This window comes from Amphiura filiformis, chromosome 4 (assembly GCF_039555335.1).
Source record: "Amphiura filiformis chromosome 4, Afil_fr2py, whole genome shotgun sequence".
Taxonomy (NCBI): Eukaryota; Metazoa; Echinodermata; class Ophiuroidea; order Amphilepidida; family Amphiuridae; genus Amphiura; species Amphiura filiformis.
In genome coordinates, this window is record NC_092631.1 from 15945489 (window position 1) to 15962768 (window position 17280).

Genomic DNA, 17280 nt, shown 5'->3' on the forward strand with positions numbered 1-17280 from the left:
CGCAATATTTTCACTTTAAGACTGTTATAGAGTGCTTAATATTAAAACTTTGGCAGAGAGCGTGGGTCAACTTAACTGTACTGTACTGAGCGGCTGCTTTACCGCGTTGAAAAACCACGGGCCGTGACCGGGGCCGTAGCCGTGACCATTGCGGATGTCACTGGCTGCACTCTCGATATACACTGGCTGTGTCGGTACCGAATGCTTATAAACTCAAAATTGTAAATCTACGACAGTTATGTAACTGCTCATGATGAGTACTCGCATCTGTCGCCGGGGTCCCGGGCTGGGTGACCTTGCATGGTCGCAGGTGTACTTCCACACTACGGCAACATTGTCACACCGTACATATAAAGCACAGCTATAACACGCCTTTTAAGAGAAATGTATGAGAATCTGGTCCTTGCATATTGCTGTGGTTTTCCGATACTTACGAACCCTAAATAATAATAAACCGTTCCTTTTGCATTATACTGTCTGAAGGCACTTCATAACAAGGACGGCTTTTTGTAATCAGTGTGGTCTTTATTAATATGCGGGAATCTTATTATTATCACACGATGGCTACGACAATTAATATGTCGAGTATGACGTGGACCTGTGAGTTAAACATGGGATCCACTGTCTTCAAGCAGTAGATTCTCTGCCTTCGGTTGAGTTGTTTATCAGCCAGTATGTTGTTTGTGTGCCCTTTCCCTGAAGCAAAAATATAAGCGAAATAACGAGTTATGTCATACCTATTTTAAATTTGCTTGTCCATCTTTATACAACGTGTTTTTGTATTTATCCATAACAGTGCACTAATACGGCTTTTTGTAATAGTTATAGTAGTAATAATGATATTGCAATAAAGATAATTGAATAAATCAAGTTATAGTTTAATCGCTAAGTTTTTATTTATAAATACCTTCATCTCTACTTCTCCACGAAGTACTGTCTCGAATGTCTCAAATGTGTCCAATATCTTCTTGGTTGAAGAGCTAATGTGGATTTTTAAAGCTATAAATGGAAAAGTAAACACATTCCCAGTTCTCTTTGTATAATTAAAAAAATATGCACACCTTAAAGTATAGAGACAGAATCTTACCCTGAAAAGCTAACTTGATATTTTAAAGAACAATCTGAGATTTTATGTACAACATATCTTGTACAACTGCGATTTCTTCCTGTTATGTGCTGCACCAACAATACCGATTTTGTAAACCACTGTAAAGACTTTTTTTTTCAAACTGACATTTTGCCCTCTGCGAATCAAAGCCAATATATTATGTTTTTCTGTGCGTTTCTAATGTTGCGCAAAGGCAGCCTTTTCGAGCTGGAAGAATGTTAGCGGAAAATCGCGGTGGCGAGCTGAAAACACAACATCAGTCAGGATGTCACGGATGGTGAAACGTCTAAAACGGAGTAAACATTTTTTTGTACTTATAGAACATAAATTGTCACAATTTGTTAAACAAAACGCACCTTCTCCATTGGATTCCATTCTGGATGCCGTGTTGACAGTGTCTCCAAATAAACAATATCTAGGCATTTTCAAACCAACTACTCCAGCTACACATGGACCTAAAGGGTGAAACATTCACACACAAATAAATAGATAAACTTGTCTGTAAAAGTCTATGAGGGTGTATTACATGTACAAACATTTTCTTGATGGTTGATTTTCATGTTTTTGCTACTTGTGAGTGTATTCTTGTTCTGAGACATGATGTATGAATAAATGGAATGATTTGGTTGATTGACTGATTGATTTATTAATTTATGATTGATCGATTGGTTGATTGATTGATGATTGATTGATTGATTGAACGTCCAATTGCTACATTCAACTTACGTGGATAGGTCTGACATCCTCAACGCCAGCATTGACTGAGACGAAATAATGTTTAGTTGTCACTAGATGGCGCGATTGATCATACATTTTATATAGTATTCTTTATCCCATCATGCACTATTCCAGGGTTGCGTGGGATTACTCTCATAACCTCACACGAGGTTCAAAACGGTTCAACACAATGCATAAAATCCGATGGGACATGAGAATATCGTCAGCGGAAGTATACCATGGAATGGTGCATTGTGGGCTGTAGAATAAATATGAATTACAGATTTACACAGCAACAACACAGACGTAATTAAAGGCCTTACCTGTGTGAACCCCTGCACGAAGTTGTAGTCTCTTGTCCGGGACATGTCTTATTTTAAACGAATCAACGGCTTGAAGTAATGCCAATGACATACCCCCTATTTCCCTTGCATGCAGAGCGCCATTGCGTAGTGGTAAGCCGGACACCACCATATATGCATCACCAATAGTTTCAACCTGCACGACATGGTGAAAGAAAAATAATCCAAAATGGTTTTCAGAAAACTATATAGAATCGTCTGCCATAATTGTTACCATTAAACATTATAAATTGTACCGCTAAACCGCTAGCTGCAAGTGCGCCTCCGCAGTCAACCAATAATCATTTCGTTATAGCGCCGCCGTGTAGTACATTAATAAGTTCCTTTTCTGACAAATACGGATTTGGTAGTGCAGCCACGATGAAACAGTCTGCAGCGGCGTCAAATATTCTCTACGTAATATTTTTAACTATGTTAAAATTGGATGTAATACTCAAGTGGACAGAATAACCAGTCACTAGGAGACAATTTTCCGTGGAAAATCTGTGTTACATTATATATTTTTCACGGAATTTTCAACCGACCGTATCTGTGTCTCCTAGTGAGTATGCTTATCAAAAGATGCTACCCATTATTGTGTGCGAGCTTGTTCAAATTTAACTCCTCAAACAAATTATGTCCTATTCTAACTCATTTAAGCATACACCGACCACAAAATATGCTTCCAGTCCAGCGTAACCTGTTACCAACTGTTCAAATTTTGCAGTAAGATGACTCATTTTCTTGAAAGGTTATCCCGCATACAAACGAACCCCAGATATCTATAACCCGTCCTTTTGTATTTTAGATTGACCGTAGAGGGCAACGTTATCAGATGTTTTGTGTTTTGATTGGGTCACTACCCACGCTCGGCGAATCGCGCAAGGTACCTTGCATGTTTATATACAATGAAAAGACAGTTTTGACTAGCCTGTCGATAGCGATTCTGATATCCAAACGTACCTTATAGACGTCAAACTTGTCAATTGTACTATCAAAACATGTATACAAATCATTAAGTAAGGCAACTACCTGAAAGTAGAAGAGATATTATAAAATATATTTTAATTACTATTATATTTTTGTAAATGTTTGTATGTTTATGTTTTTAATATTGTAAAGCGCTTTGGTATCTTTTGAAAACGCGCCAAATAAAAGCCGTAATAATGATAATAATCATAATTATGTAATAGTTCGTCGTTAACCACTCCATTAAACCTGGCTGCACGCTACATTGAAGCATCCAAAAATGAACTCGATGTTCAAGTGATATAATAATTCTATGGATTGTTGACTGCAAGATGTTTGTGCGCTTGTTTGTTAAGTTTCTTTCTTTTTGTTTAATAGTTGGGGTAAATAAATACAGTTGCGATTTGCCAATACTCCGAATCAGAAGTACCCTTTCTTTAAGGCCACCTATGCCGACGTTACCTGCAAAGGCGTGCTAGCTGCAGAGAGTGACGTGAACCCGACGATATCGCTGAAAAATATTGTTACACTTTCAAACGATTCTGGATCTACGGAATTGCCGTGCTTAAGTTGGTCTGCTACTGATCTATATAAAAGACAAACGAATAAACATTTACACTTAATAAGTCTCAGCTGTTTGGAGGTTAAAGTGAAATGGCATAGCCAGGCGCGGCCGCTTCCAGGCTTGATCTTCATTAACGTTTCTTGCACAGTTTTAAAAATACCAAGTTCAATCCCATTAATGACATTCGCGATTCGCTTCCAGTAATGCATCTAGAACGCCATTTCTACAAAGCAATGTTTCGCAATTACAAAGATTTGCTGACCACAGATTTACACAAATTTAAGCTGAGAGCTGAGTAGCTAATATCTTTTTCATAGCGTTAAATTTTAAATAATGAGCTTACTTCGGAAGAACTTCATATAGGAGTGTTTCTGATCTTTTCTTCTCTTCCACAAGTGCTGCAGTCCTATCTTCCACCAGTGTTTCTAGATTGTTTGCATACTGTTCCATTCTTGTCAATAAGTTGTCTAAAATGTTTTCGCTGTTTGATCCTCTGAAAAAAGTAACACACAAGTTAGGGCCAATTACTGATCTTCCCCATTTTATGGTAATATATAGCTCCTTAAATACGAATCTTGTTGTTTTAGCCATTTATGCGACTTTTTCGAAAGTAGTTAGAACTTAAAGTTAAGCCCATCCTTCACTAATTTAATTAGACCTCTCAAATTTTAATGCGCTAATGCTGTCAATTGATTGGTCAGTTGTGGCTTAGATTTAGATTAAGCTATTAAAGAAACGATCACCCCAATGTTTCTTCCCTAATTCCCTGTACAGCCCCTTACCAGGCGCCAACATTTTATCGCGCGCGTTTAAGCGTACACTTCAGGATAGTTATCGTGAAAATAGTTGTAATCTCTTTATAATCCCTTCAGTCTTGATCTCACAAGAAAATGTATTCGACTCTTACTTGTTCAGCTTTCGTAAACCTGTTAAAAGAGCTTTAGCGTGTGGTCGATCGTCGGGTTTTTCTGACCAACATTGCTGCACTATCGGATACATGTCTTTGCTCTCGTTATCCACTTCCATACGAGGACGAAATACGGACTCCCCGCCTGATTTAAGCTTTTCCAAAATTGCTAAAAACAAAAGAGAAACATATAGAATAGTAAGACAGAAGAAGGATGCTCAAATGACAGCTTGAGGGAAATTTTATAATGCATTTTTTTTTCCTATAGAGGCCGTCAGGGTGACGTCATATGCCGCCATCTTGTGGGTACATGCTGCGATGGTCGTTCGATCTCCATGCGTGTGACAGCAAAATCACCGTGTCAATGCGCGATAACAGCTGCATGGGAAGCTGCGCCCTGCGCGTAGTGTCCGACGCGCGTAGTGTACCCACAAGATGGCGAAAGGCTGACGGCCTCTATTGTATCGGCAGAAATGCCAGAACAGCGTTACTAATTGCCACATTTTGTGGGTCTAAACTGCTAACGAGGTTACACACAAATAACCCTATGTTTTATTTGTCAGTCACAACGCTGGCGGAGAAATTGAAACAGGGGTGTGGAATCTCTTGGATGCAAATACCAATTGAGACGTTTTTGACACCCCCTTCCAAGGTGACAAAGTTAAATCTTTAAGAGACATTAGACTGAATAACTTACCATCTGTTCCAATGTCCAATCGCTCATCGTCAAACAGCTCATCTCTCGTAACGATTGCATATATCACCATCCCAGCACTGTATATGTCACTTTCTTTCGTTGGATCCATAAGAGGATTTCGAAGGACTTCAGGGGCTCGCCACAACAATTCTGCAAAATGGTACGAAATAATAACTTTGAATACAAATGTACCTTTTCGGTAAATCCCTGGGGTCTAATGGGGTAGATAAGGACAAAGCGCCCTGCTCGCAGAACCGATGAAGTCATCTAATCCAGCTGCTTGTTGCCAGTTCTTTATAAATCAAACACTGAATTGAAAACGCTCTACGAAGAGCAGCACCAAATATTAGATCTACTCTTTCGTGTATAGGTAATGATAAATAATGATAATATTAAATTACTCATTTCATGTAATTATTTCTAAATTTTAGGAACTCAAGCACATCTTATCAATTTGGTACGTTTCGTCTGTGTTGCCCGATTATCTTTACCAATTTTGGGACACAGTCGGCTTCATTCGCCATTATGGTAGAGTTTGTATGGCAACGGGACAACGTGTGCTTGCACTTATTATTCAGCAATAAAACGCTAAAACAATGGTCCACAGTAAAGTTGAATATGCTGAAATATGTAATTCAATTAAATGTATTTTTCTAAATTAAATTCAGTTAGGGATGAAATCAAAACTCGACCGGCAGTTACCGGTGGTTGTACAGCATTCTATTGTTTAGAACAATAGAAATTGGCTCCAACCGGACGGAACAGCCCGGCACCGGCGGTCGAGTTTTGATCTCATCCCTTACCATTTCTGTAGTATTTGGTGCTGTTTTTGTTAGGTCCCTACATTTCGTAACGGGTTGCTCAGTGTGTGGTTTTCAAGGAAACGACAACGTACTGGCTTGAGTTTGGCGATCTACGTTGCTGGGGTACAAGCGCGAAGGCTTATGGAATTGACCCAAAGGTCAACAACGCTACGTACATCAAAAGTTATTCGTTGATTTATTTACTGTTAAAATGTGTCGGGTGCTGTATGTATATACGTTTTATTTTATAGAATATATCAAATATTATTACTGTCATTGTTGCAAGTTGTAGTGTCTTCTTGTTTAGCTGACTTCTGGAATTCATGTAGTCCAAAGTCAGTAAGCTTTAACACGAATCTGCTGTCTATTGTACAATTTGATGAACTCAGACGACCATGTAGACCCAGCACACTGCCATGGAGGTAATGGAGTCCCTGAAAGGAGAGGTGGTACTTGTTATTGTACTGAACACAGAGATATAAAATGTTGGACCGAAGAAAAAAGAAAGAAATGCAAACAGTACAAATAAATTATAAGATATAGTCGTCGTATTATGCGTTTGTTATTTTATCATCCTTATTGTCGAGGGATTTCAAATGTTTTTGACAGCGCTCTATTATATTAAATTATGGGATGTCTTCTAGATATTGTTGTTTTGTTGTTATTGTTATTGACGTTCATTATTATTAGAAGCTCATTATATAAAAACAAATGTAAAATACAGTTCTTCACATTGTAACTGTTGAGGTAAAAACAACAATGCACAAAGTAACAGCATAACAAAAAGACCCATTGTTATTCTAAGAGGTGAAATTGCGACGAATTGCGACCCATACCGGCGGCACATATGTACCCAGCCTTTCCTAGAGAATACCTCTCGGGCACCGGCACGGTTAACACCCTAATCTTTTAAAAGTGACTGCGAACTATAAAAGACGAAGTACCTTCATGGTTCATTTACCTAATTACACCAAGGGGGAGAGTACAGGTCTAATAATCTATTACCACATACCTTTGCCATATCTATCATGAGTGACTGTTTGAATGACGCATCCAGCTTGAAAGACTCGTTCTGAAGAACATCCTAAAATAAAATTAAAAAGGTCAAAGGTTTAAAATATCCTAATGTTATTTGATGCTTGCTTAAAACATATGCCAATTATGAATTTTGTAAAGAACTTTTTCAGTGCTTATTTATTTTTATTTACTTTTGTTAATTGAAATAAGGCACCATAGCCAAAATTGTTCGATCTTTGGATCGATCGTCGATGCTGCTTCGATACTTGTTGTTAATGAGCTATCGTCTAAACGTTTCAATAACCTGTATTTGCGTCCGGGTATTTAAAACTTATTAGAGAACTTGCGATTTCCAAAAGTACGTATCATACGCACGAGCATCTATTCAAAATCACACACATGTGACGGGATTTTAAATAGGTGTACGGGCGAATGATACGTATGTGTGGAAATCGCAAGCGCTCTGTGATTGGATCAAACACATCGTGTATATTCACAAGGTTATGAACCAAATACAATCAATGTAACATGTTGTTGGTCAATACATTACATACAATTATTAAATATTATCACCATTTACAATAGTCAATTGATATTTCATAGTAAGGATCGACCAAGCATCGATGGCTGATCGAAAGACCGAATAAATTATGGCTCCATTGCCTATTATTCTCTAAATTTTTTTTTCCATTTTTATTCACCTGTACTTGGGCCTGGTGGAAGGGAAAAAAGAACATACAGACATGGTCCACCAGACCCCATCTTAATTACGGTAACCAAGATAGATGCAAAGATACAATCAGATTATGACAATGAGATTTAAATAATACTGCCCCACCACGATTAGATTACCATATTTCAACGTAATAGATTGAAACCCAAATGCAAGAGATTAAATTTTTTAATCTTAATTTGGATTAGTCTTGGATTTCTATCTATCCTCGTTGTTTAGACCAGGTTTAAAGTTAGATTCCAATTTCCTTTCTCACGAAGTAATGGCTAAGAGTAAACTTGTACAATTGTGTTTGGGAGTGGCCTTCTCTCCTTTCTCCTTTTCCTGGCTATATCATGATATTCTTCCATTTCTTGCTTTGTTTATCAAACCTATCTTGGCCAGGATGAATCTTATTAGCCTACACTGGCTATCCAGGCTTGTGCATTTGTATTGTGTGAGCTTGGAACGGTCCATGGATTTTCCATGGATTAGCATGTGTCCCTCACGGACCAAACTGGGTAACATATCAATTTGTAAGCGTTCTTTTTTAAAAGTCCGAGTTCATCGAATTTACCACCGTATGACAAAACAGGCGAAAATAGTAACTTTTTGCACAAGATTTGCCATTTAAAGATAATTAACCATTGCCCATTCTAGTGACTCTAGTACATTGACAAAATAAGTGTGGTTTTTCATTTAATGACATAAAATTTCAAAAATATTGTAAGGAACACTTAAGGTTTTGACTTTTAAAACCTACATTTTGGTCAAAAATGTGTTTGGATAGGTAGTTTTCAACAGATTTTCTACATTCGCCTTGCTATAACATTGAATTGTGTTATCTGTTGACCTAGTGATGAAAAGTGTTTTTAGGGGGAAGTGTTATCTTTCGCTTGATAAAAAAAAATCTGATGGGATGAAGGGAACACTTGAGGTTTCAACAAAAAACCAATCAAAGAGGCCCATTTTTCAGCGAGAAGCTTCACAGCTCCTACATTGCTATGCGCGCAACCGTGTAGTGTAATCAAAGACTGTGGTGGAGACATTCACTGCTTGTTGTTCTCTGCTTGGAAGCTCTGGGGACGAAAATGTGTGCTCAGGTGTATCGAGGTGGAAACTGTGCGCATGATGGTTTATAAGAGAATCGTTTTTGTATAGAAACATTTCCATATGACAGACCTGGTTTAGACCAGGTTTAAAGTTAGGCCTAACTTGTTTTGTGCATACGGGCCTTTTATGTTCATCATTACGAGCCTAACTGCCGAAGGCACAGTCCTATAATCTGATAGCTAAACATTTGACCTCAGATTGTTGAGTATTAGTTTTTGCATCCAAAACATTTGAAGGTCATTCTATGAATGTATAAACATATTGAGGAACTATTGTACAGCGTGTATCAAAATGAAGTATACGGTTTAAAAAATGCCGCTAGATTAAAAAGAATGAGGTCTTTGGTCAAAATTATTATTATCTTGTCCTCCTACAGTTGAAAAATTACTGGTGTGTGACCATTAGTAAAGATTTGATGGATACTTATATGATCAGAGTACAAAAAAACCCAGTACACAAAGACCTCATACTGTTTAATTTAATCTAGCGGCATTTTTCAAACTAGATTATTTTGATACACCCTGTATTGTAAAACACAGCCCTACGGCAAAATGAAATGAAGAAAATATCCGAAGTGCTTTTAACAAATAATATTCGCAAGACAGCGCAGTAAAATCGGACAAGAAACAAATAACCACTGAAATACTGTTCAATGTGATCTACATATCCAGACATTTCCCCATTTCAGTACGGATTAATGATGCCTTTTAATAACCTTAAAAGATTAGCACAGAGCAAAACAATTAGAGAATAAAAGATAGCATTTTGTCTTTTGCCTATCCAATATCGTGTCATAATGGATGGGATGGCCAATGTTTTGAGTAGTGGATGCCGGCATCCACTACGATAATTCGTGCACGTGTATTACGCGAACGCATAATCGCGCGATCATTGAGGATCTACAAGTGTCCCGCCGTTGCTTGCCGGCGCACTCACTGTCTTATATGACTATCCAATATCGTGACGAATGGATAGGTGAAAACCAAATCAAATTGCTTGTATTCTCGACAAGACGCACGAACTAAATTAAAATGCAATTTATTACAGTCTTTTTATTGTGTGCGTGTCAACTTTCATATTTACTCATAATTGTCTTGTAAATAAATTCACGGACATTAGAGCTTGAAATTATTGCAAAAATAAAATAAATAGATATGCTAGAGCTGAGTGAAAAGTGAGAACGGGAGAGAGCGATAAAGAGGTGTAGAGAGTATGAGGGATAAAATAAATATGTGAAGTAGAGTGAGACCTGGAGACGAAGATATAAATGGACACTGAAACATGTATCACCATGGACAAGATACATACTTCATACACTCCTATATCAAAGCAGCCAATCAGAAAAGCTGTTAGAAAAGTACGAAACATGCATTGATTGTGTATATTGTGCACTCCGCGTACTACTCGCAGTGTTGTGTTTCGCGCGCGTTCGCGTCGCGTAGGATTGATTCATTTTTCGGGCGGGTTGATGCATTTATATTTGGTTCTGTTTTCCAACATTTTTAGTGATAATTTGTTACAAAAAAAAGAGTAAAAATCATGTGTTTTTTTCTTCTCGTGTATGAAATAGAGTAATAAACTTGTATTACTTATTGCTCGAGAAATTAGACAAAATAATGCACTTGCGCTAATGTTGATGCGTCTAATGCACTCCCCCTTCGGGGCTCGTGCATTAGACGCATCAACATCAGCGCGTGTGCATTATTTTGTCTAATTTCTCTCCCAATAAGTAACCTATAAATATTCCATTATACCAGGTACATCTATACATTATACCTTTCAGTATTATTAAATCACTCTTTCTTGCGCGTGGTGTGTGATGGGGGTGTGTGCGTGCATGGGGTGCGTGCATATTATGTGAGCTCGAGGAATGAAAGGGGCATTTCGTGATCTACTACCTCTTTAAAAAAAGGTTGAGATATTTATACCGCAAACCTCTGGCTGCATAATGTTTGTGTGAATTGTGTCCAAAAATATTATTAAATTGCAGATTCATTCGCTTGGCAAAAATATCGTCAAATTTGTATTTATGTTCTGTTAAGGGGGTACTACACCCCTGGACAATTTTGTGCCTATTTTTGCATTTTTCTCAAAACATATAGGGCATTGGTGACAGGTAAGATATGTATATTATAGGGGCAAAGACTACAACTACTGCACTGAAAATTCAGGAACTCAAGGCAAGTAGTTACTGATTTATTGATCAAATATTGGTTTTCCCTCATTTTTGACTGTAGCTCCACAACTGTTGTCTGTGCTGAAATAGAATTTCCAGTGCAGTAGTTGTAGTCCTTGCCCCTATTATATACATATCTTACTTGTCACCAATGCGCTATAATTTTTGAGAAAAATGCAAAAAAAAGCTACACAATTGGGCAAGGGTGTAGTACCCCCTTAAGAGTGGTCTATGGAGTAGATGCAATACACATTATCATACATAACTCGAAAACGAAAAATCGGAATCAACTGAAATTTTGGGGATAACCTTAGCTTTTTCGTGGATGCAAGAATCGCACAATTCTCCTTTAATAAACCGTCTCCCTTATAATACGCACCTGTAAACTGCCTTTCTGACAGTATTCAATAATGACACACACATTGGGTGGATCCACGCATGCGCCAATGAAACGGGTTATGTTGGCGTGCTCAACTGCACGCATCTGTTGAAATGGATAATAATTTAATATCAAAATCAAGTAAATTATGTTATCATGGTTATCAAGCATTTGATTTTGTTTAAAATAAACTTTAATTTAATTAATTTAGTAATTTATTAGCGCGGTTTAATATGCGTAACGTACATTCCGTAGCTCCTTCAGCACATTTTTCGATAAATCAACCTTCGATATTGTTAGGTTTTTGACAACGACAACTCGTCCCTGTATACAAATAGAAAGAATTATCATTATCGTTATTTTGAATCATTGCTATATCATCATCATCTTATGTTATTACAGACTTGACATTTAATATGGAATATTTTGTCGCAGAATTCCAAGACTCCAATGGGTCTCCATGAACAGCATGTGCTAAATATTAATTGGGGTGTGTCGGGATATGGTGTAAAATAATTGTTTGACAGAAAATATGCTTTCCATTAGTTTACATTATGGCGGATTTAAGGAGACTGAATTTGATTTTTGTGGGGATAAAATTTCTGAATTTGAGCAACCTTATTCTGATATTATCAAATTTATTGAGGTTTGAGGTGACATTTTATACTGAACTGAAAGTTTTGAAAGTGGGAGAAGCTTAAAAAATATTGCTCTTAAAAGTGGTACGCACTCAGAAAGTTATAAACTTACAGTACACAAAGCAACAGCATGACTTCATTAGACAACCAGGAATCCGCGCAGTTGTTTTTGTACCCTAAGTTTATAACATTTGACCCCGGGGGCCCATTCAAACTTTCTGAGTACGTATCACTTTTAAGAGCCATATTTTAAGCTCCTCCCATGTTAAATAATTGGTACTTTGCAAGTGTGATGAATGTCAATTGCTGATGAAGTTTAATTTCTCAAATTCAGTCTCCCCAAATCCGCCATTTTACGCAAATTCGCTCATTATGAGCACCGTAATTTAAAATTATGGAAAACACGTTTTCTATCAAACAATTATTTTACACCATCTGCCGACACACCCCGATTAATATTTAGCCCGTGCAGTTTATGGAGATTCCGTTCAGACCAGTCGTGGAATTTTGAGAAAAAATATTCCATAATAAATGTCAAGTCTGTATATCATCGTCATCATTACCATTGGCTTTTATTATTCTATAATCATCATCATCATCATCATCATCATCATCATCATCATCATCATCATCATCATCATCATCATCATCATCATCATCATCATCATCATCATCATCATCATTTGCTTTATATGCACACATACATACTCCCCGAAATCCCCCCTCCCACACTTACACCTACACGCACCCCGCCGCAAACTGAACGAACCCACATGCACAACATGTATACACAAATAGGATAAACATTTTATCAACATCTCAATTTTACTTTTCAACTGTCTCACCTCTAAATTGGCCAATTTGGCAAAAATTTGTTCAGGCCTCCCTTCAGTGTTTCCAGACGCTGCCTGCAAGCAAAATACATTATTAAGGTTACACAGTGTTTTGTCAAATTATTTGCTGTGCATTACCAGTCTAGAAAATATGTGACTGGACACTACGAATGAGCCGTAAACTCGGCAGATTGTATTCTGAGTTACAGTGTAAAATATGCGTGAATGTTGTATCTCAATTCGTTGCGACAAGTATCTCATCAAACACTGTTTAAACCAATCAATAATCCTATTGCTGAAGAGGATAATAAGCTTCTACCTATTTCTATATAATCTTTAAATAGTTCTTGTCTTTGTTTGCTTTGGCTAAATCCTGTTCAAGTGGTGGATAACAAAGCATTGCATTTTGTCTAGGTATGTATAACCAACAATTAACAATGAGAGGACATTCCTGAACCTCGTTGACTTGGGGATGATTTGAAATGACCGCCAATTATGACTGTTTGATATTTATTACCAGAAATGTGGAAAAGGAGACACATGTAGAACCGAAAAAAGCTACAATTTTGTTGAAGGAACAGAGTTCAACAAACCATAACCCCGCTTCTGGATATCGTTTGAAGTCAAATGATATACCATTTTAAAGCTTATGATATATATTTTCTAAACACAAAATAATATAAAATTGACCGGGCCGACTTTACGGTTGAATAGCAATAATGATATAAATAATTTCGGACTGTAGCCTACAACGGTAGTAACAAAGCAATCCTGGAAGAAATCTGAATAATTTTTTAGATTTAAAAAGCTCCGTGTCAAATTGCGGGTAAATGCATTCATTTTAATGCCGAAGTTGTTATTATACTGCACTAATATATTAATATATAAATCACAAAAACAACCAAAATATCTCAGAACACGTCATCATTTTTGAAATGACAATCGGGTAAAATGAAAAGATCCCCGGGAAAAGATCATGGTGAATAGATACACTTTAAAGGATTTGGAATGAGCGTTTTGAGCGTTTCGACAGTATTTTTTGTGGGACATGAGAGCACATCAGACAAATCGATTTGCATTCTGAATACGAAGAATGTCTTTCTGATATACAAGCATTGACGATATTTATAAACGCTGGAATGAAATAATGATTTTCGTTGTTTTGCCTCATTTGTTTGGCTCGAAATTAAAAGGGTACATGCAAAATAAATTGATTTTTTAAGTACCGCTTTATTTAAAAATGACAATACAATAAGTCTTCATTAAAAACGTACCTTGAAAACCGCCCGGGGAAAATCGTTAATATTCTCTACTTCGCGAAGTTGGTATTTACGTGTAGGAACGATATTTTTATTTTATATTTTGCGTGCATTATTTACTGCTTTAATTGAACTTTTGAGATTTCACCAGTTTCAATATAAATGCAGAATCTTAATTTAAGGCGAATATTTTGACTTTGAAGATTCTGATTATGCTAATGTGGTGACGATAATTCGTCTTTGCATAATTGAATATGAATATAGTGCCAGAAGCCATGGCAGACGTGCAAAACGCAAAACAAGCATGATAATGCGTGTTTTAGCGATAGCCTTTTGCAGTTTACATAATTATTTAGAAAGCTTTTTTCCACTTAACAAAAAAAGATTTTCCACTTGAAAAAAAGATTTGGAGTGTTTTTTATACACCATGAACATCCTGATTTAATTGTAATAGTGTCTAAATTGTATTTAAGTCAAATTTAACATCTCAATTGATAAATTGGTTTTCTAAACCTTTCACGAATTAATGTCCATTCTAAAGCAACGACCGAATTTCGTACTTTTCCTAAGTTCAAAATAAACAAGCGACCACGACTACTCGCTATTCAGGCGTATATTTTTTTAAGAAACGGCTCTCAGAGCAGAATGTCATGCCACTGTCCTCGTAGCTCAATTGACCAACACACGTAGAAGTATCATTTTATGGGAATGGTTTGTTTGAATACGACTCAGTGTTATCCATTTTTTTATGGAAGTAAAAACCGATCCGATATTTATTTCTCATTGAGTTGCAGTAAGTCATTTGATTATTATGTACACAAATATTGCAGTTTACAATTACATATCCTGATTGTATATTAATGTGATATTTACTCCACACGATATACTCATGCGATGCATTTTTTTCATGTTCATTCAAGGACCTTGTGCACAGAAAATATGAAAATTATTTAGTACAACAAAGGAACACGCCCCGAGATCTAGCATAAAAGCCACAGGACGTGAAATTGTCTGATTTACATAACTTATTTTTCGAGTCAACGCCCTTTATATCAATTATGTGTAGTTCTGGTTTCTCATGAAAATTCCCAAGTTGTATAAGGTTTGCCGATTCAATGAATATTCCTTGCCGAAATAATTCCTGGTAAGCAAATGTTCTCAACACAGATCCAAATAGTAAATTAGGTACTTACTAGAAATATTTCGATTCCTATCAGGAATCTTGTTCACTCTGGTTCACTCTGTGGTGAGTGGTAGTGTTTCTAGATGGTTTCTAGACGCCCCCTCGTCCTTGTTCATGGTGGTGTTGCCTCTGCTCCTAATCCAGATGGCCTCTTTGAGCCAACGAGTTGTTTTGTTAGCTTCTTGGTCGATGACTTTGGCCTCCTCCCACCCAATCACGTGATTATTTGTTGCAGTATGCTCTGCTATGGCAGACTTGAATGTTTCTGTAGTTTTCCTCTGTGCTCTTGTGAAGGTTTTCTCACTAGCTTTTTCTGATTCAGTCTTGTGTTCTTTTAGCCTAGTGGACAGTAAGAGCTAGTAAGCGACCTGTTTCCCCTATATATGTTTTAGGGCAGCTCTTGCAAGGAATTTCGGCTGCTTCGGCTGTTTGGAGGGGGTCTCGCTTATCCTTCGGGTGAACAAGAGCTTTTCGGATGGTGGAATGTGGTTTTAATGATGTTGCAAAACCGTGCTTTTTAAAAATTCTGGACACACGTTGACGTTCCGATAAGCCTTCCACGTCCTTGGGCGTACAGACTTGATCGGATCTACGATCAGATCATCAATCGGCAAGCAACCCATGTGACGTCATCAAAATCCGTCACAAAGTATGCCGATAACATCTAGAAACACTACCACTCACCACACCAGAGTGAACAAGATTCCTGATAGGAATCGAAATATTTCCAGTAAGTACCTAATTTACTATTTGGATCTGTGTTGAGAACATTTGCTTACCAGTGATTTATGAACGATCCTGATGAATCTGTTCAGAGAAATAATTCCTCATTGATATATAATATCGTATTCTCACTAAACAGCTAAAGGTCATCTGTATAAGCAATTTATATTGTGATCTTTTCAACTACATTAAGGGACCGTTCAATATTTATACCTGGAGAGTTTTAAACTGGAATCCGATTTTTCTTTTTTTTTTGGGAGGGGGGTCTTGAGGGGAAATCTGAATTTGTTACTTGAACCATGAGCAGGAATGGTTTTTTTTTCTGTTTAAACCACCAATGCCCTCTGGCGTAAATATTGAACGGTCTCTTATGCGATCTATACATGATCAATATGATTGATCAATATCAAGGATAATAGTTACAAGAGTGGACACAAGATCTACCATTGTGTACTGTACACACGATCTTCAATAGTGATTTTATTGTCCAGCCGTCAATAAAATCAAACTATATAGATAATATGGCCCATCCACGTTCAATATCATTGATCAATATCAAAGACCCTAGATACAAGAGTGGATACAAAATTAACCATTGAACACGCACAATGGTAGGTTTTGTATCCACTCCTGCATCTAGGGTCACCAATATTTTGATCGTATATGGACCGCATTAGATCTCTTCAATAATATTGAAGAGAATGTTATTTTGCATCCAATCTTGCATCTAGTGTCCCCAATATTGATCAATCATATTGATTGTACGTGTACGGGACGCATTACGCATTCAAACATACCAGTGAAAGAGACTGTTTTGACATGGAGCCAATGGATTTAGAGGCATCTAGAAAGACTAAATCATCGTATCGAATTTTCCACGACATATTCAAAGCTTCAGCATCAAGTCGCATTTTCCTATGTAACAAAACATTCATATAAAAATATTATCCTCTTAGATATTAAAAGCAATACACGACTGATACATCAAGAATAAAAGAACGGATGTTGAAAGTTAAATTTATCAGAATTCATCTTTATTATATAAGATTAAAATTGGTCCGGTTTTAGCTATATTGAATGAGTGGTTTATTCATCCTTTATGCAGTTGTCACAATGGTATGGTGTATCGACATTGTTAAA

The 17280-nt window shown here is 37.0% G+C and overlaps 1 protein-coding gene across 1 annotated transcript in view; it reads right to left on the reverse strand.

Moving 5' to 3' along the window:
• Positions 1 to 203: 203 nt before the first annotated feature.
• LOC140150010 (atrial natriuretic peptide receptor 1-like) overlaps positions 204 to 17280 on the reverse strand; it is a 41553-nt gene continuing 24476 nt past the window's right edge. The window contains exons 7-21 of the mRNA XM_072172013.1: positions 16938 to 17055; positions 12988 to 13050; positions 11751 to 11828; positions 11505 to 11609; positions 7120 to 7191; positions 6379 to 6541; positions 5305 to 5454; positions 4608 to 4776; positions 4044 to 4193; positions 3598 to 3721; positions 3130 to 3198; positions 2149 to 2323; positions 1465 to 1563; positions 908 to 999; positions 204 to 696 (exon numbers count right to left, since the gene is read on the reverse strand). Of these exons, the coding sequence (XP_072028114.1) occupies positions 628 to 696; positions 908 to 999; positions 1465 to 1563; positions 2149 to 2323; positions 3130 to 3198; positions 3598 to 3721; positions 4044 to 4193; positions 4608 to 4776; positions 5305 to 5454; positions 6379 to 6541; positions 7120 to 7191; positions 11505 to 11609; positions 11751 to 11828; positions 12988 to 13050; positions 16938 to 17055 (1696 nt within the window). The 3' untranslated portion in view covers positions 204 to 627. The remainder of the gene's footprint in view (positions 697 to 907; positions 1000 to 1464; positions 1564 to 2148; positions 2324 to 3129; positions 3199 to 3597; positions 3722 to 4043; positions 4194 to 4607; positions 4777 to 5304; positions 5455 to 6378; positions 6542 to 7119; positions 7192 to 11504; positions 11610 to 11750; positions 11829 to 12987; positions 13051 to 16937; positions 17056 to 17280) is intronic.